The 21,368-nt window shown below is 40.4% G+C and overlaps 1 protein-coding gene across 31 annotated transcripts in view; it reads right to left on the bottom strand.

Annotated features, from left to right (window-relative positions):
• TENM3 (teneurin transmembrane protein 3) overlaps window positions 1-21,368 on the bottom strand; it is a 2,371,016-nt gene that overhangs the window by 225,610 nt on the left and 2,124,038 nt on the right. For all 31 annotated transcript variants that reach the window (XM_053252610.1, XM_053252608.1, XM_053252605.1 and 28 more), the window contains one exon: window positions 5,603-5,841. In XM_053252610.1, the coding sequence (XP_053108585.1) occupies window positions 5,603-5,841 (239 nt within the window). The remainder of the gene's footprint in view (window positions 1-5,602; window positions 5,842-21,368) is intronic.

Here is a 21,368-nt window from a genome sequence, read left to right as displayed (position 1 = left end):
GCAAGTTCATCCACCTTTACATTCTTTTCGAGAATTGTCTACCATCTTATTTATTTATTCTTTATTTTTCTATGTAAACTGCTTTGGAAACTTTGTTGAAAAGTGGTATACAACAGTATTAGTATTACAGCAAAGCCAGAAGTGATGGTGGCTGTATGAGTAGTACTGCCATGCTTATTTATTGACCTTCTAGGGCAAATAGCCCGTCTGTTTAAACCAGCAGTTTTCCCATTTCTGAGACCACAATTACCTATTATCGGTTTCCAAAATAAATGTTATTAACCTTATGAACGCATAACTGCAGCACCTGCAGATGAGAGGGGGGTATCAGCAGACTTGGACTTATCTGCAAACATGTCAGTTGCACAAAAATCCAAAGGGGAGGGATCTCCCAAAACTGCCCCAAAATAACTCAAGGAACAGAATGTTCACAGGCTTAGAGGGCACTTAACAGACAATCAGGTGGGTGGAGCTGATGAAACTTGGTGGTGAAGAGGTGAGAACGGGGGTTTGAAAAAAGCGAGAAATTTCTCAGCCTGATGGATACTCCTTCAAATTAGTCACAATCCCTTCTGAGGAGGAAAGGTACCTAAAACATTAAGAATGCTCAGGCACAGGCTGAGGTAACACATACACACCAGGGATACCCTGCAACATTTTCTGGCAGGTCTATACTTATACAATTCTAATTTCTCTGTATAATCTTCCCTTATCAATACACACTGGCACTTTTTCCCCCAGTGCAGGTTGTAGCATCTCTGTTATGGCAATGCTTCTGTGGAACATATGACATTGCCACAAACTGGACCTTCAAATGCAACTTATCCATTCTGCTGCAGCCAATGTTTCTATCCACAATTTCTCATCTACTGCTTTGTTTAAAGCCTGCAGCATTAAATGAGTAAACAAAATGAAAGCCCATTTCAGTTTCATATTAAATAACTCTCCAGTTATAATTGGATGGCCTATTAAATGAGAATTTTGATATCACCACTCTGAAGAGATGGGGAAACTACATATAAGAGTGAATTTAACCCATTAACTGTTTTATGGACCCTCCCAAACCTTCAAACTATGTCCCTGAGTGCCAGATGTCAAAAGTTGGTTGCTGAATTAGCTGAAATATAGCAATAGCACAATTCTTCTTTGAATACATAGAGAAGTCACCTCCTGTGTATTTCAGTAAACATATGAACTAATTATGTGTGATACAATGCTGCATAGATATACCAGGTTTGGACAGAATCAAACTATATTCAGTAGAGTAAAGAAATTTAATATATCTCAATTTCTGAACACATAAAGAGGTATGTGAAACATATATGGATGTCCCAATACTTCTTGCAATACAGAAATATTCCAGGTATCTTCCCCTATCTGGAAGTGCTGCAACGCACAATATGTGCCTTGTTCTCTGCTTGGCATTATATTTCCAAAGACCACGAGTCCTGACTCTTCCTCAGTTCTCTCTTACTTTACAACTCAAATGTTCTAAGACATACCTGCCAACATGTCCCTGTTTTCCTATTCACCTGAATAGGAAAATAGGGACATGTTGGTGGGTATGCTAAGGGTGGCATCGCATGTGTGCTTTGGATTGTTTTCTCTCTGCATGGTATTCTCAGTAATGTATATTACTGTTTGATTTTTTTTTTTTGGTAAAAGGCCTGCTTTTAACAGCATACCCCTATATACCACACTTGCAAAAAGTGTGCTTGCCTTTTACTGGCTATTTAAGAACAGGAAGTGTCCACATTTGCACTTGCACCAATATATTTAGAGAGAGTAAACAGAACCACCTATATGTCCTCTGCAGTCACTGCCATCAGGCTACAGCAGAGGGGAAGACAAAGCAGCAAGGCCCTTTCATCGGCTTGAGGAGGACTAATTATCATATGACCCTCTGAGAACTTCTTTTTTGTTTAAGATACTGAGCTCCATAGGACAAGATCATTATTAAAGTGCTTTAAGCCACCTTGAGTTTATGGGCTAGAACAGGTTAAAAATCTAATAAACAAATAACAAGAGTAAATAGAACCAAAGACCACATACAAAGTTATGTTATGGTTAAACATAAAAGTTTGATTTAAGAGAAGTCATTTAATTTAGGGGCAGCAATACGGACAGAGGGAAATGGTCATCTTAAATTCTGGCCACTATGAAATGTCTGCAAAATGACATTTTAATATAATACATATTTTAAACAAGTCCTAAATGGTGAGAGAGGAGATGGTGTCATCATGGAGATGTTCCATGTGTCCTATAATTATTTGGCCATTGTGTCAAACAGAATGCTGGGCTAGATGGTCTGATCTAGAAGGGCTCATCTTACATTCTTAGATTAGTCAACCTTGTTCCTAGGAGTGTGCATGGACCATGGTTCGATCTGCAGTCCGAAACTGGACCGGTCCACAGTCCAGTTCAGTGTGCATGGAGGCCAGCTGCGTGATGGAACCGTGCCACTGCTGTGCACATGCTGCTGGAGGGATTGCCACTATTGCAGGAAGCTGAATGTAGCGGTGGTGACACTGTTAAGGAGTTACTAAGAATCTGCAGCTTTACCTTTAAAGGTGCTGCTCATTGCTGCACCAGTGCCACCTTGAATTGCCACACTGGCTTGAGGTTCTGCTGAACTGGGGCGAACTGGGCAGCTGAATCGTGGACTAGTCTGAATTTGATCCTTGGATTTAAAAAAAACAAAAAAACCCACGGCCCATGCACACCCCTACTTGTATCCTCTTAGTAGGGATGTGCACAGAATCGGCGAGGGTCGGTTCAATGGCGGGAATGGGATGGCTTTAAGGGTGGGGGTGGGTGCACTTCCCCCCTGCCACGTTACCCCACTAGCATGCAAGTATGTAAGAGCCCGTTGGGGTGGCAGCGCATCTCCCTGCCATGCCATGCTTCTGTTTACCAGATCTCACCAGAAGTAGCAATGGCAGCTGCACGTATCACTCGAGCGCACGCACGCACGCACCCATTGCTTCTTCCGGTGACATATGGTAAACAGCGGCATGGGGCAGCAGGAAGGTACGCTGCCACCCTGATGGGCTCTTACATACTCGCACGCCGGCGTGGGAAACGCGGTGGGGTGTAAGTGCACCCACTCCTGCCCTTAAAGCTACCCCCCTGCCATCGAACTTTGAACCGGCCCCATGTTCAAACCTGTTTGGAGAGCCATAAAAGGGCCTCCGAACATGTTTGTGCACATCCCTACCTCTTAGATGCGCTATTAGTCCCCTGCAAGCAATTTTTAGGGACAGCTTTAAAGCACAGACTCTTAAATTCATCATTAGCCCATAGTAGAAGTGGCAGTGGGTAGACTACCGGCACCAACAAGATGGTGCCATACTAGAATTAATTTTAGATTGCACACAGCACAGCCAAGATAGCATCATCCCTCCTTCCGGTGCTGCCAGGAAGAGACAGAATACCATGTACAGGCAGGGAAAGAGTAATGAATGGTCAATCTGCCCACCAAGGGTCAGTTTTAACTGTCTTTAAATTCAGGTGGTGGAAAAAATGAGACAGTTCTCTAGCAATATTTAATAGGCAGCCTTCAGACCCTTCGAGGTTAATGAAAACATACTTTAATTCATAGCCTAAATTAAAACCTAAAAATATAAAATAAAAATGCAATAATGTAATTCAAGACATTTTAATCTGAAAATATATTTAGTGTGATGGGATAAATATAGGTTTTTAAAATTGCAGATCTATAATTTCATATATTTAATATTTTGAGTATTTTGAGTCACGATCTAGCCTGCATATGATTAAATCATGTGCTTGAAATCAACAAAATGGGCATAACTATGCTCTGGAATGCAGCTTTTATCTGTTATAAATGTTTCAGAAATGCTTTATACATGTAATTACTTTGGCCTGAGGCTTTGTAGGGTCAGAAGAAAGATGATTAGACTAGGCCAAAAATCTAAATTAAAACATAAACTGATTTATGGTAACTGTAACACTACTATAGCACAGTAGCATTATCAGACGATGGCTGATAACTTTGGGTTTTACAATGCTTTTCATTCCAATAGGCTCAGTATCAGCAGCTGAACTGTGAATCGTTCATACAGTACTGGATCAAATCACAATGCATGTACCACACTGGATCAAGAAGCATTGGATCAAATCACAACACATAAAGAAAATCCAGTAAGGACTGAGCAATACACAGCAGAAATGATGGGTACACTTCTTGTAAAACTTGGGCTTGGGCCCAGGGTATTTAAGAGAGGTCATTCTTCATGAATCCCGTTGCCTATTAAGATAGTTGTGGGAGGTCCAGTAGCAGTCGCTACTGGCTTATTTGGTGGTGATCCCAAACCGGGCCTTCTCTAGGGTTGCTCCGAGACTCTGGAACACACTCCCAAATGAAATCAGAATCTCACCACCTCTGTTGTTTTTAAATGACTATTGAAAACATGCCTGTTTTTTCAGGCTAAAAGTTTATGATATTTTAAAGTTTTAAAGTTTTATTTATGGTTAATTTTAATCTGTTTATATGATTTTTAGGTTTTGGTTTGTTTAGATTGTAAACTGCCCTGAGATTTTATATAGGGTGGTATATAAGTGTGACAAACAAACAAATAAAACTCATTTGGCTCTTCTGGGTAAGAGGGAGACTGTCAGTCTTGTAAAGGCAGCCATATTCCATCAGCAGGGAAAGGAAATTTCACCAGCCTATTTTTTGCATTTTTAACAGTGGCTTCAGCTTCAACTGGGACCTAATTCAAAGAATTTATGCAGTGTAATACTGTGGCCTGAACTGAAATTTAATAAGCACATTTCAACAAAGCTATCAGCATTTAAGGATCATAAAGATTCTGGGCTTTGTATTAATTTTAAAAGCCGAGTATTATTTTTCATTTGATTCAAAGTTATTTCGGTGTGGCCACTGCAGTTTAACTTATAATTTCTGCATTCATAGATATTTAATATTGGTGGTCTATAGTTACAACCTTCTCATTAGATAAAGTGTTTTTCAAATTAAATGGTTCCACACACCCACAAAAAACCCACTAAATTCTTAATAGTAAAAGTACCACCATTATTCAGAGCAAGGACACAGACAATAAAATAAAATGGATTAAAAATCTGTATTGTTATTAAAATTAAATAATCCTCTGTGGGTCATTATAAATGAAGAAACTGAAATAAAATTTAAAAAGCCAAGAAGAAAACTGAAGACTTTCCCACAGAAATAAAAAGAAGAAAAACAAAAACTCTTTTGCATGACTATGCCCTCTGCTTTTTGTGTGCACTATGCATTATACCTTTTAATATAGAAACGGTGGCTGAATTATAGCCTTATCCCTCCTAAAATGGAAAGTTACCGCATTTCTAAATTATAGTTCAATTTTTTTTAAAATGGCATTTCATTTACCATTTTGCAGGAAAATGCTTACAAAGTACAGATATTTGTATTCCATCCGAAGAAGTTTTAATTAAATTGCTCTCATGGCCGCCATTGTTTCCAGGACTTGCTGATAAAAAGACAGCTGTATATTATGTAGCTGGGCACCGTCCATATATAACCAGCAAAACAGACATATAGATTTATGATGACAATAATCATAAAAATAAAGCTTACCTATAAAGTAAGATAGAAGTATTGCCAGTAGCACAGAGACCCCTACAGCACAGAGTGCTGTACATTTCCAGCTACAGTACTTTGAAGACTTCTTAAATTTAAAAGCACTTCTTGATAACGTATTCCTAGGTAGCGGCCGTGTAGGAGGAGAATAAACCGAGCCGGATGCCATTGTGTAACCCGGTGTTGCAGTACTGAACAGTGGTGTTGTTCCTGTTCCGGTTTTGAATAGGAAATGCCTGCAGGAAAAACATAATATATTAAAACTAATCACAAACAAACGTGCAGAATAGTTTATAGCAAAACCTTCTTATTGCTTATTTGTTCTAATTCTTCAGTGTAGCATTTACAAATTACTTGCGCTATGAGCATTTTTAAATGTGATGGTCCTGGTCAGAATTTATCACACTCAGTAGAATGGTCATCTATTGGGTGTGGGGAGGCTATATAGACTAAGCCCTTCATTAAGCACTAAATTAGAAAACTGATGCTATTAATACTGTCAGCGTGAACATCTGTTTTTATGGTGCTAAATGCATTGGTTGGTGTATGTAGACAGGAAGTGAAAGAAAATCTGTTTCTGCAGGCACAACACCCTTACTGGATCAATTGTATTGCAGATAATGAGGCGCTTCACACAATCGGTGTGAAGCGCAGGAGGGGGTTCTGCAGGGAGAGCGGGCTTAGTCTGATCTCCCCTCAGATGATCAAGAGGCAGCCCTGATCGGCCACCCACATAACTGCCGGGTCCATCACGGAGCCGGCGGGTGCTGCGGGGATCGCGGGCCGCGTGGCCCCTGGAAGTTCCAGGATGCCCCGTAAAAGTGCGTGGGGCATCCTGGAGAGACCCCTGAGCCTGGTCAGGGGTCTACTCATGTGTCATTGTGCGCCGCGGCGACACATGAGCAAAAAGATGAGGTTAATGGAGTGCTCGCTCTGTTAACCTCTTCTAAGGTGAGTGGTAATTAGGTGGGCTAGTCACCTTGGGAGCACTGGGCTCGTCTGCAAGCCTGGTGGTTCCCACGATCCCTGTAAAGCAAGCTAAGCTCCCTTAGCCTGCTTTTCAGTCATTGTGAGAATAGCTTCATTGATAAGCAAGCCTTGGCAAAAGTATTAATGATCCAGTTCAGTTGGCAACCAGAATTTTTGAGTCCAAATGTAGACATATGGTTACTTCAAATGCATGTTAAAATTACCTAAAGCTTATAGGGTGTAAGGATTCCTATATCCTCCTCACCTTATGGGGATAAGATCTGAACTATATCCAAGCTGCAAAGCCAACTTTTTATTCCACTGGCTTACATATGGTGCAGATATCCGTCCATGTAAGAGACCAGCACATGCAGCTTGCATGCCACGGTAAAGCACACCCATGCTGTTGGGAAGGTAGAGCTGCTGCATGTCTCTCATCTCACTGGATGAGAGAATCATTGCAACTGTATTTCTGCAAAGCTTAGTCGGCACGCAGCAGTCCAGCATGCCTACTAAGTGGTGTAGTATGCTTATGTAGTATAGTTTATGGTGGCTTGCACAGCACATCTATCGCTTTCTTACATGGACAGATATCGGCATGGTATGTAAGCCACTATCTGTTATCGTGCAACCTGACTACTCTCATGCTTAATAAGAGACACCACTGAATATGGTTTGTGACAAATGATACTGCCACTTTTGACCACAAAATAATTCTGCACAATGGTGCTGTGGAGGAAAAATGCTGTTTTGTAGAAATTACAGTTGGCAGTCTAAGTGCCGAGAAACAGTGATCTTCAAGAACAGAGTTGTTTGCTAGGATTATGCCTAAATGTCTACATACCGAGGAAGAGTGTCTGAAAGAACCTTTATTGCTTTTGTGAGTTTTAGCTCATTAAAAATTTCTTGGGTGATAACCTAAAGAGTTCCTTTGTTTTTATTAGGAAAAAAAGCATAAAATACCAAACTAACCAACCTTACCCTATTTCGGCTATGTACATTATTGTGGGGGGCAGGGGAGAAGTAAGTTTTATCCTGAACTTTCATAGGCAATATAATTTTACTTAATTTTAACATTGTAGTTACTAATGGATATGGTGATCCTGCCATTTCTCATAAACCAAAAGGCCATGCATTCATGTGTTATTTGATCTTGCTATACAAGCCTTATTTTCACGAAATGGCACCATGTTCCTGATTCACCATGGTGCAAAATGGCACCATGTTCCTCTGGAGAAACTAGTTTAGCTTCTTCACATGTGACTTAAGAATTCTACCCTGAATATGCAGCAAATGCATGGACCATTGTGTGTACTGTTAAGAGTTTTAAATAGTTATCTCTGCTTGATCTTGTAAAATATATAATGTAGCTACCATGATAAATTCAGTGTTTAGCCCTAACAGAGACACAAGTTTTGGGCAGTATAGAAACATGATAAATGAATGAATGAATGAATAACACAACATGATTACTGCACTGATTTTAAAGCTAAAAAGTCATCTTGGTCTCCGACATTCAGATGAATGCATCAAGATGTAGACCACATGCCTTCCTTCTTTTCGAACATGCGTTCTAAAGAAGATCCCCAAAACAATGTTTTTCTTGCTGCAGATACTTAATCAGAACTGTATTTTTAATACTTTAAAAGAACCCAAAAAACTTCCACTCAGTTGTTAATGGATCTTCAGCTCTATATAAAATATAGCATTGCTTGGCAGAAATCTGCTCTTCTGCTTAAAGTACTGTTCTGCAAGTCCATGCTTCCTTACTTCGGCAACAAAGGAAAAGGGTCTTTAAACCAGCTCTCACATAGAATGGCAGACATTTTGTGAGAAAAAGCCGATAGATAACAGCTATTTTGTTTTCCAGCTGTTACGGAGTAAATTCTGCAGAAAAAAAATGCTAGCATAATTGTGGTAGCGTCTCTGTGTATTCTTCTCAGGTACCAAAAGAATTAATATAAACACTTCATGTTACAAAATTCCTATAGGGAAGGCACATCTGGGTAACAGTTTGCAGAAAACTCTCACACAAACAATAATGTGTGACAATCCTAACTAAAGTGTGCCGTTGAGTCAATTTCGACTCCGGGTGCCCACAGAGCTCTGTGGTTTTCTTTGGTAAAGTACAGAAGGGGTTTACCATTGCCTCCTCCCGCGCAGTAGGAGATGAAGCCTTTCAGCATCTTCCTATATCGCTGCTGCCCAATATAGTACCAGTGGGGATTCATACCGGCAACCTTCTGCTTGTTAGTCAAGCATTTTCCCGCTGTGCCACTTAAGGTGACTCGTGACAATCCTACATTCAGCTTTTTTGTCGCGTACATACATTGGGTAGCGGTGTCCAAGTATGGCTTCCTGGTATGTGTATACTCAGCCAAAAGCATACAATTATAATAACCACACATTATAAGCCACATACAGGTTTTATGGGGAAGGACCTTAGCTAAGTGGTAAAGCAGTCTTTTGAATGCAAAAGGTGTGAAGTTTGTGAAATTTGTGATACCTCCAGTTAGGGCTGGGAAAAACCTTCCCCTGTAGAACTGCTTCTAGTCAGTGTAGAGTGACAATACTGAACTAAATGGAGCAACAGTGACTCAGTGGCAGCTGCCTACATTCTGCAAATTCCTACACAGATGTGCTTATCATGTAGGAATTTGATAACATGTTAAACAACCTGTAAGTTTAGCAGTGTGGAGTCTGAGACACTATACAATGCGGTATCAAGTTTTACTTCAATGTTCCTTCTCAGTGTGGTGCTAAAAATATGACAAGCAGTCATTTACAGAAAAGCCAGAGAATCCCAGGAGAAGGAGTTCAAAAACAACGAAAAAGAGAATGACTTCCTTAACACAGTGACATCCGTGATTCAGTGTGTGCGAGACGCAATCCCTATTTGGGCCTTAATTTTTAATGACATAAATTGCCACAAAAAATAGTCACTCACATGTAGTCATCCATGTGAATACTGCATTTGGTCATCCACATCTTTATTTACATTTTACATTTATATCCCGCTCTTCCTCCAAGGAGCCCAGAGTGGTGTACATGGTTGTGTTTATCCTCACAACAACCCTGTGAGGTAGGTTAGCCTGAGAGATTTGTGACTGGCCCAGAGTCACCCAGTGAGTTTCATGGCTGAATGGGATTTGAATTTGGGTCTCCCGGGTTCTAGTCAACACTCCAAACATTACACCACCCCGGCTCCCATTAAACCACACTGGCTAACCACTACATCACACATCTTACTCACTGATGTTTTTCTTCAATGTGATCTGTACTAAGTGAAGATTGTGAAGGCTACAGAAACAGTTTCTAAAAGCTCTGCTAAATGATAATGGCTGATATCCGGAGTAATGAAATCTGTACACTTCTAACATCAGCACCCATGCAATGCTAGTCTCTGTGCTGGTATGCGACACTTTTGGAGTGCAGGTAGTCTTGAGCCCTTGTGCAAGACCACAAATACTTTCTGGTGCTATCCCATGCTGTGGAAGCCAACTCTTAGACCAGAAATGCATCCCTTGACCCCCAGTGACAGTAGCAGAGCAGTGACAGACTGCTTCCAGAATGCGGATGAACTCCAGAAAGTATTTGTGCACTAGTGCAATACTGCCTGTGCTTTGAAAGCATGGCAGACCAGCGCAGGAGCTAGTGCTGGCTGTATGGGTGTTGATGTGAGGAGTGCACTTGCTTCGTCAGTCAGGATGTCAGCCACTGAAGAAACAAAAACTTGATTGCAGTCATGAATGTGAACAGCTAAATTCCAAAGGCTAAGCTCCCAGTAAAGAAATTATTTTTACCCGTAAACAATGGGTGGTGTGAAATATCTACTCTGTTGCATTTGAAACACCTGATAACTGCAGAAAAGGACTTGGAGAGGATAGAAAAATGTTCTGCCGAAAAAGGAAAAAGCTCTACAGTTCATACAGATCAGGTATACAAGTTAACTGGATCACAAACATACACACATTTGCAGCACTTAACTAAGCACTGACGTAAAGAGCAATAATAGTACATCTAGAAAAGGCAGCAAACGATTTAGACCTTGTACAATATAAATACATATCGTCATTTCAAAAAAGATTCCTTTAAGGAACTTGTTTCATTTGCTTGAAAAGTGGCAGGTATTAAGAGTTTTTTGGTACAAAATCCAACTGAAGTTTTTTCAATATATTATGTTATTTTTAAAAAATGATAGCATTCAGACTAAGCAAGTCATGACTATTTCCACTAAAAATAATTTCAACAAATATTAATTAGTCAATATTACTAATACTAATACTTTGACTAATGTGCTTCACTGATTTCAATCATGCTTAGTCATGAACAACTAGTCTGGATGCTGCTGAATGTATCTAAGCATTCATTTTTCTTAGTTTCTATATAAAACTAAATCTAAATATCTATATAGATACTTAAATTTATAGTGGCTGACAAAATACATAGCCTTCCATTGCCATAATATTCTGCCCTGGGGCTGCTGCAGACTCGTAAGTAGCCCCGACACTTTTCAGAGACATCAGCTGCGCTAGCAGCGCTAGCATAGTTTCCCCCCATTCACACCATGGGGAAAACGGCGGTAGCACTGTTTGAACAACTGCTGGTTCTGGTCAATGTCAGGGCTGCTTACTAGTCTGCAGTAGCCTGGAATGGAGTATCACAGTGACACAGTAGCTTGTACTGCACATCATGTCAGTCACATAAGATAATCAGGTTCATAGGCAGCAAAGATAAATCTGTAATTTCTATACAGTAAGGGCATGCACACATGCTTACATGCACACAGTTTACCTGGCCTGGGGATGGCTGGGAGGGAGGCAGGAGCCATCCTGCCTTCCCCTACATGATGAGTGCCGCTCCTGGGCTTCCCAGTGCTGCGCGCCCACACAACCGGCAACTGGGAGCGGTGTGGCGGGGGGAGGGAAGCAAGCTGCAGTCTTCCACATCCCACAATACACTGCACAAAGAGTGCAGTCGATTGGTGGATTTCCTTGCTGCTGGACACTCTTGCCACCCGGCTCTGTGGCTGCTCAGGCTGCAGGCAGCCCAAACAGCCATATAACCGGGGACTGGGGTGGAAGGGAACGCTTGCACCCTGCTACCTCAGTAAAAGTCGGAGGAAACCATTTGGGCTACGCAGTGGGGCAGTGCTGCGACTGGACTCAATCCCAGCGCTTCAAATGATCAGCTCTACCTAGTTAGGGCTGATTGTGTGAACAGCCTCAATATTTTAAAAAGCTTTTATAACTACGTCTTAGAAACACAACCTCCCATCTCTGGACATAGGGACTTGATTACCGCTCAGTAGAACTATGATTCAAAATTACTTGATGAGTAAAAACAGCTTTTCAATAATCTGATTTTAAAAAGAGTTAAGTCTTTTTAAAAGAGTTAAGTCATATTTGAAGACATGCCCAATAAAAGACTACAAAACACTTTTGACATTTTAAAAGAAAGAAAGAAAGAAAAGATGTGGCTTCTTAAAGACTAACAATTTTATTTTAGCATAAACTTTTAATTTTAGCAATAACATTGTTAGAACCTTTAATTGTTAAGTGTTTAAAGTGTGCAACAACAATTTTGGTTGTTGCTACTGCCATAAATCAACACAGCTATACCTCTAGAATGGCTCATTTAGATTTTTCACAAAATTTTATGCTGATGTCTATCCTTCCTGGAAATCATCTCTCTCTATATTTTTAAGAGCGGTAAAGTTGTTTAATTATAAGCAGGATATTCTGATTTTTGGTCCATCTCTTTGGAAACACAAAAACAAGGAAATTCACTACAAGCTTTTTATTGGAGAACTGGGATGGAAATACAAGTTTGTAAAAAATGAGCGTGTGGGATGAGAAAGTACAGAAGTTGGGTAGTAAAATCAGCTTAACTGGAAACAACATTGTCTAAAGAACCAGGAACAGCTTGTAAATCCAGCCAAAGGCAGTATGGCTCAGACCACCAACTGGAAACTTCACAAAATAAATATCACCCACATTAAAGTGAGCAGCTTATCCACCAGTGCAAAGCTAAGTCAGAAACAGTTTCTTATATGATAGGTTTTGTACTATAAGTAGTCAGTAACAGAAATGTCTTGTATGTATTGCAAAAAAACCCAACTGAAATCCCAACCAAGAAAATTCATTAAGAGTAAGAGCAATATCACAAGACTATTTGATTTTAGTGTGTAATAACAGTTCTTCTTCCTGCAAACTTCATGAGTTTGTGGACAAAGACAGCTATAAAAAAAATTAACCATCCATTTTATGGATATGTAAGAAATCTAACTCCTAACCATAAGGGTCAAACCTAAAGGAAAAAACTACTTGCAGCAGCCGTGTTTTGTTTAAAATAGCAGCTGTATTGGGGATTCCATGGACTGGGGGTGACAGAGGGAGGGAAACTCTACCTTTTTGCTACAGTCCTGATTCAGTTTGTGGTCACCCCCTACCCCACCATGATGGCAGCTATTTTACAAGGGAAAAATATCTCATTGGCACCAACAGGAGGATTTTTCCTCTTGGCAAATAGTAGCAGTGGGAGGGGAACAATCTCAGTAGGGACTGCAACAAAGGAGGCAAGGAATTTCACCCTACTGGGACTTGATCCAGTTACTGTTTACTGTCCAAAAAAAATTAAAGCACAAAATTTCATGCACTTTCTAGTGTAATTTGATACTTAAGACTTGTGTTTTTAGCGCAAATCATAGCATAGGCACCCACAATAATTTTTTCAGGGGTGAAAGACAAAGTATACTCATATAAATATATAAATAAAAGCACCTGCTGCTTTACATTAATCTGGCTACAAGTCTGGAGGACAACAGCTTGTCTCCTGTGTCCCCCACTCAGATGCCCTTTGAGCAGGGACAACCAACCAGTTAGATAATCCCTGTTCCCTGAGGAGAGCTGGTCTTGTGGCAGCAAGCATGACTTGTCCCCTTAGCTAAGCAGGGTCTGCCCTGGTTGCATATGAATGGGAGACTAGAAGTGTGAGCACTGTAAGATATTCATCCCTCAGGGGATGAAGCTGCTCTGGGAAGAGCAGAAGGTTTCAAGTTCCCTCCCTGGCTTCTCCAAGATAGGGCTGAGAGAGATTCCTGCCTGCAACCTTGGAGAAGCCACTGCCAGTCTGTGAAGACAATACTGAGCTAGATAGACCAATGGTCTGACTCAGTATATGGCAGTTTCCTATGTTCCTATGAGACAGGCTGAGGGGGCACAGAAAACAATTATCATCCCCTGGACTCACAGTTTGATTAAATACCTGAATGCAGGCAGTTAGGTCAACAGCCACTTCCTCCCCAACACAGCTTACAAAGCAAACAACATAGATAGTCTTGGATGTTCAAGTCAAAAGCAGCAGTAGGGCACCACGTCTGACCCAACCGGTACCTTTTCCACACCTAGTTTGGAAAACAGAATGAACCCCCAAGCTATCTTGCTATTCCCTCTTTAATGCTGACAGGGCAAACTTCTTCTGCTTGGATGAGAGGACCCTCCCTGGGCATGGGTGGTTAAGATATAATCACCAAAAGCAGACCACTGAATAAACTGAGATTCTGGCTGCAGAGGGAAGAGCACACCTCCTCAGCAGCAACCCTGAGGCTTTGGAATAGGCTGGTAGAGGATGCATGTACAGCAGGGATTCTCAAACTTGGGTCCTCAGGTGTTATTGGACTTCAACTCCCATAATCCCCAGCCTCAGTGGCCTTTGGTTGGGGATTATGGGAGTTGAAGTCCAATAACATCTGAGGACCCAATTTTGAGAATCACTGATGTACAGTAAAGCTAATGTTACTGGAATGCTAATGGAAAGCATACCTTTCCGAAAAGGTTTAACATAATTTTTGGTATGTCAATGGTGGTTTTCAATTTTAATATTTGTATTTGCTGCTGTAGTTCATCTTTGATTGGATTTACTGATGGCTTGTGTTTTAATTACTTTTAAATATCCTGGGTTTATTTAAACATCTAGGAAACTTAAGAGCAGCTAACACATCATAGGAATATAGGGAGCTGCCTTATGCTGAGTCAGACCATTGGTCCATCTAGCTCAGTATTGTCTACCCAGACTGGCAGCAGCTTCTCCTAGGTTGCAGTCAGTAGTCTCTCTCAGTAGTCAGTAGTCTCTCTCAACCCTATCTTGGAGATGCCAGGGACGGAACTTGAGACATGCTCTTCCCAGAGTGGCCCCGCCCCATCCCCTAAAGGGAATTTCTTACAGTCTCCCATTCAAATGCAACCAGGGTGGACACTGCTTATCAAAGGAGACAACTCATGCTTGCTACCACAAGACCAGCTCTCCTCCATCAAACAGCAGCAAATTCAATCCAAGGCAAACAAAATGATAAAAATAGCATACTAAATGAATATAATCTGTATATATATTAATTGACTTTTATATTTGTAGGATGCTTCATATGATAGGAGATAAGGGGTAGAACATTTTAAAACAACTTGTTCTAGATCAGTGCCTGGCTTCCTGAATAAATTACTCAACAGTCCCATTGAAATTAATAGGACAACTTAGTAATGACCGATTTAAATGATTGATATTCAGTGTAGGTTTACACAGGTGGTTCTGAACCACCCACACCACTGTCAATGTTTAAGACAATGCCTGCAGTACAGCGGAACATGACTCTTCCACTACTACCTAAAACTGCACAATTGCAGCTGCGCCATCCTACATCATTATTTCCAGTGGATACAGTGTTGCGCAACTGCAACGGCACAATTTTAAGTATTTTTGAACAGGCCTGGAAATCTGCAATAGGGAAAAAAATTCCACTAGTTTGGTCAAATTTGTGAAGAGCGAAAATCACGACTGATAATTTTTTTATTATAATCAAAATATATAGTGAACAATGGAGAGCCAATTTCCCTCCACTAGCCTTCTGCATATGTGTTTAATACTGCCCTCTGCAGTGGTCTGAACAATAGCAATTTCCACATTATCAAAAAAGACATCAGGGACATACATATACTTCACAGTGCCTCAAACTAGCATAAGAAAATCATTGCTTATGCAGCAAATTCTGTTTTTGCAGAAAGTTATAAATCATTAAATGCTTAAAAGCACATCCGAAAAGGAACAGTGTCTACTTAGGACCATTTATTATCTCTTAGGTACCTTTAAATTTCCAAACACCACAGATAAGGCAGCTTCCGTTTTTTCTGCCCTTTTCTTCCTAAGTCAACAGACTGTCCTGTTTGCTGTGCAGCACACCTGGACTCCTGATATTGAGTGGGGATAGATGCAGAGAGATAATGGGTGGGGATAGATGCAGACAATGAAGCTCTTCTCATGATCAGTGAGAAGAGCTTCTGGTGGGTCTGCGGGGAGAGCGGGCTTAGAGTTTGCAGGGAGAGCAGATCGGCCACCCACATGACTCCATCAAGGCTCCATCAAGGAGCTGGTGAGGGCTGCAGGGATCGGGGGCCACGTGGCCCCTGGAAGTCCCAGGATGCCCTGGGGCATTCTAGAGAGACCCCCAAGGCGGGAGATTGGCTGCAGCTTCCCAGTCTGGGGTCTACTCATGTGTCACCACACGCCGTGGCGGCATACAAAAAAAAAGAGAGAGAGAGAATTTAGTGAGTGCTCGCTCCGTGAACCTCATTTAAGGGGAATTAGGCAGGCTAGCCGTCTTGGAACCACTGGGCTCAGGCCCTAGCCCAGTGGTTCCCACGATCAGTAGAAAGCAGGCTAGGCTGCCTTAGCCCACTTTCTACTGATCGTGGGAATAGCTTCAATGGCTGACATGCTAAGTAACTCCGTGCTTGTGTTAGTGGGGTCTGTGGGGATGCAATGGAAACCTTCACGCAACCTGGAGCTGCTGACCCACAGAGGCATGTTTCCACTTTTATAGAGTGCTTCTGGAGCACAGGCAGCCCTTGGAAGCATTCTCTTGTGCAACAGCTAGAGTGCAAGAGGGCGGGGAAATTGTGCAAGGGCTCCTGCTAGGTCCCCCCCAGACTATGCTAAAACATGTGCTTTGTTAGGATGTTAGCCCAAGGGAATGGGAGGAGATAAGCCATGAATGCCTTCTGTCATGTTGCATAAGGAGATTAAAAGGTATAGATGGATTTCTAGGATACAATCTGGCATCCTAACTATCACATTGATAGTTATAAATGCATGGCTTGTCAGCAGAAACCCTCATTTGGACATTATGATTTTGCAGGTGTAGCCAATGTAAGAATGCTCTAAATTTAATTTATCAAAGGGTATTTACTCTTTGATAACATGTGGGTTCCACATATTAACAGTATGCCTAATTTACTTTAGTGAATATGTAGAGGCACAAGAAATTCTAGCTTTTGATATACTTGCAACAACAAAATATCACCCAGCTCAAACTTTTAGCACTTACATAGCAATAGCACTTACATTTATATACCGCTTTATAGCCAGAGCTCTCTAAGCGGTTTACAATGATCTAGCATATTGCCCCCAACATTCTGGGTACTCATTTTACCGACCTCGGAAGGATGAAAGGCTGAGTCAACCTTGAGCCCCTGGTCAGGATCAAACTTGTAACCTTCTGGTTACAGGGTGGCAGTTTTACCACTGCGCCACCAGGGGCTCATTTTAGGTGGTCAAGAGTGAGGGATTTCCCATCTCCCCAAAGTACTTATGGTAAAGCACAGATTTGACAAATGCATATGATTATCTGATAATTAAAACAACAACAAAACAAATTAAAGGGAGAATTCATATGTTTGTGTCAAGGAAAAGGGCAATGATTTAGCCTCATGGTGGGTAGTGTCGACATGACTCTCATGGCTTCTTGAGTAATTCAGCAGTGAAGGAGAGAAGAACCTAATTGTCCTGTCTGATACAAGCCACTATTCCTGACCTTCTAAACAGAATGAAGAAACACTGCATGTTCTAAGCAACTTGCCCCTTTGCAACTAATAACACAGCTATAACTAATAACAATGTCATATTTATAATATTGCGATCTAATAAATTTGTGGTTAGCTTAAATTTAAACGAGGGTAGATTTGAAAAGAAGTACTATGATTTTACAACATGCTATTACATATTATAAATATGTAACTTCAACATAAGCTGTACCTATCTGTACTCACTATGTTAGTTCTTTATATGATACATAAGAACAATGCCCAGCCAGAAGCCTAAAAATAAGCTGTCCGTTGCAGTACAGAAACACTTTGGTTTTTAAGATCATCACTAAAAAAAATGTATAGAGAGGCTGGAAAAAACATATGAAACAGTCCACAAAACAGCATTTTGAAATATAAGAAATACCAGTATGAGATGAAAACAAAAGAACAACATAATGATTTGAGCTGCGACACTGTGTATTAGTGAGGCTGATAAACTACATCTTCATGCTGATAACATGTTGTATTCCAAAATCTATTATGCTTTTGAACTGATGGGTTATTATCTTTGGACAACTTTCACACCAGGAGGTGATCCCTGCTAGCATAATTCAAAAAATAAAAGCTTACAAATAAGATAAATTTCATTGTTCTGTTACCTATATTAGTGCCAGCTAACAGAATTTCACACAAGGCACTTCAGCTGCCAAGTAACTGCAACCAAGGGTTCCCATGACAAAATATACATAAAACAAATTTGCACTGTTTCTATTAAGCAGCAATTATGAAGTTCAATCAGTATATTCTATGAAGGTTGATCCAGAGGGATGAACACAATGCATTTATTTTGGAGGTAAAGTATGCTTACTGTAAGGGCTTTCTTTAAAATATGAAATATTTCAGGGTTCTATGGATAATTTTTTTCAGCTTCTTCAGATTTCCCCCCAAATAACGTATTATGAACTTAATTCTGTTACTACAGAAATAGGAAATTCTAGACAAGACTATAGCCTCATTCAGACGTTATAAAATTGCCCTGCTGTAGCCGTGTATAGCAGGGCGGATGGAAAAGAAGTCCCACCCCTGCCGTCAATCATCAGTGTGCCCTGCTGCTCATAGTTGGGAACGGGTTTTTTTGGGGTGGGGGTGGGGGTGGTTTTTTTATTGAGATGTCAAACTACTCAAAAGTTATGGTACAGTTATGGTGCTTACAGAGCCTGGAGCATCATACAAAATATATACAGGTAAAATACTATGCACAAAAGGAAATATTTACAGACTGAAATACCTTACAGTCTGCCAGAAAAGTATACAGCAGTTTGAGAGCAAAACATAAACCAGCTTTAGATAAATCTTTGGAGATATGAAACAAAACATTTATGTGATGGGGGGGGGGTCACCTCCTCCGTCCACTTCCAGAATTTCTCCCAGTCTGCTTTGGAACTAGTACGCTTTTCCCCATTAACAAAACTGGTGAAACGTTTCCAGAAAAACTTAACTGTCACCTCCTCACTAATTTCAGTGCCCTTCTTTCTCGCCCTGTTTCTATGGAGATGCATGGCCTGAACTACGAACTTGCTTATAGCTGGGCTTGTCTGAAGAGTGAAGAGACAAAAGCATGATGGCAGGCGCTTCCATGATTGCGAGACTGGATCACAATCATGGAAGTGCCCACTATCCCCCCTTCAGACAAACCCCGCTGTAAGCATGAGTGGCAGGGTGCGTTACTGATTGACGTGTTGTGGGGGGGGGCGGGACTTCCTCTTAGTGTGGCTATTTTATAACAACTGAATTAGGCTTATGTGAATACAATTAATTGGGGGAGTGGACAGCAACTCCAAAAACTATAATTAAGCACCATTAAACGAGACACATGGTATTAATCTCAAAATAATAATAATAATAATTCCAACAAAACACTGTGCTGGGCATATCAATTAAAATATAAGAAAAACTGATTCCAAACATGTTAACTCCTTCAAACTCATCTTTTCCTCCCCTCCTCTCCCCTCCCCTCCCCCTTACAGAATGTGTGAGCTTCATCATATATATATTACATGAGCCAGGTGGCATGGTCAGCACTATCTTGGGGGGCGCGGGGCAACAAATAACCATTGTGATTTTTGACAAAGTCCCTAGAGATGGAAAATAGGTGATAACACTGCAATACTGTACTTCCAGCTTTCAATGTGTTAGCGTGCTTTTATTGTCCTGACCACTGGGCCTGCAGCGGCCAAATGTGCAATGTTGTTTTAAAAGCTTTTAAAACACAAAAACTACTATAACATTTCATCGGTATTGTCAGAGCAATGAAAATGACCATTGGCAGGAATGTCCTCCAAAGATTACTCCATGGAGAAAGTACATCCGTTCATCCCTGACCCTAACCATTTCCTCTGATCAAAAATGACTGCAATTTTACCTGAATCATTTGGGGAAGGATGAAGAAGGGGTGATAACACATGGAAAGCTATAGATGTAACAATGCTATCATCTATTTTCCATCTCAGGTGGGTCAATGTTGCCTAAAATCGCTATCAGCATTTTTCCTCTGAGATTATATACTACTGGTCAAATTTGTAGGCTTGGCTCATAGGCTAGGTAGGACATCCAACAATCTTTTCAGCCACTACTTAAATAGGTCTGCATTCCCAACTTTCTATTTTGTTTGCTATTTCAACCCTGGCTGTTATAATTAAATTGCTTTCCATCCATTTCTTGATGTCATAGCAACACAACATTTATATTGGCTAATATCTTCAGATATCCAAAATTAATAGGTTGTATCCCACTGAAATTAATGGGATTTAGGTCACTCATGACTAACATATCCCATTAGTTGCAATAGTGCTTAGTCATGATTTGGACTGGGTTGTATTCTTGGATTTAAGAAGCCCAAACTTGAGTTGGATTGGAACATATTATTTGCATACAAACCAATATTTTATAAACAAATTCTTTTTAATGTTTATTTTTGCTTTACTGGGAAGTTCAAGAGTATACAAGAGCAAGATAAATATCAGGATTTATTAATAACAGTTAATAAAACAGTTAACATTAAGGGGACAATGTCATTTCTACAGAAAGAATACTGTGAAAGGCTGTGAGTAGTGAGGCATTTTTTTGTGAGTCTACATAACCTTAGAAGATTCCCAAAGGCAAATATTCCTGAACCTAGATAAAACTGTTTGTATTTTATCATTAACTGATTAACTGTTAATGATAACATCATTAACAGAAAGGAGTGATGATGACTGCTGAGTTGCAACAAACTCCTCTCCACACATTATACCTTGGAAACAGGATTAAATCATGAATAGCAATGACCCAATTTGGTCAAATTGCTGAGACATGAATGGAAAAAAAACAAAGATGGGTCATATGAAAGGATTGTGACCATGACAGAACCAGGCCCTTTTTTATTTAATGAGGCACACTAAACTCTCTGCTCTTAAATGTTTATGCACCCCATCTCATTCCAATATACTGCACTCCCAGAGCATCAGACTTGCAGGTAAACGGATTCAATCTTTCCTATACAAGATTAATACCTATTTTCACAGAGTCTTAATCAATATTAAAGGCAGTTATTTCACTGGAAATCACACCAATAAAAGCACATAATTGTCCACTAGCATAAATACTTCATGAAGCCTGAACAGCTCCTAAACCTTTCATGCCCTTTGGTCCATTTACTGATGACTTAGGAAATTGTAGATAATAGACAAATGCTTTTGATCAAGTTTCAATTTCTCAACTGTTAGCATGTTAATTAAGTTATTCAATGTGCTGAAATATTGGCCTATCATAATTTTTTCAATACTTCTCTCTCTATGCAATAAGATTAAGAGATAATTAAATGCAATGTCATGTTTCTGTTTAATTACAGAAGAATCCTGAGAAAAGAGACAATGGAACACTGATGAACTACTCTGCATACT

Source organism: Hemicordylus capensis, chromosome 5 (assembly GCF_027244095.1).
Source record: "Hemicordylus capensis ecotype Gifberg chromosome 5, rHemCap1.1.pri, whole genome shotgun sequence".
Lineage (NCBI taxonomy): Eukaryota > Metazoa > Chordata > Lepidosauria > Squamata > Cordylidae > Hemicordylus > Hemicordylus capensis.
Note: the sequence above shows the minus strand (reverse complement) of the source record. Positions and strands in the feature narration are given on the sequence as shown.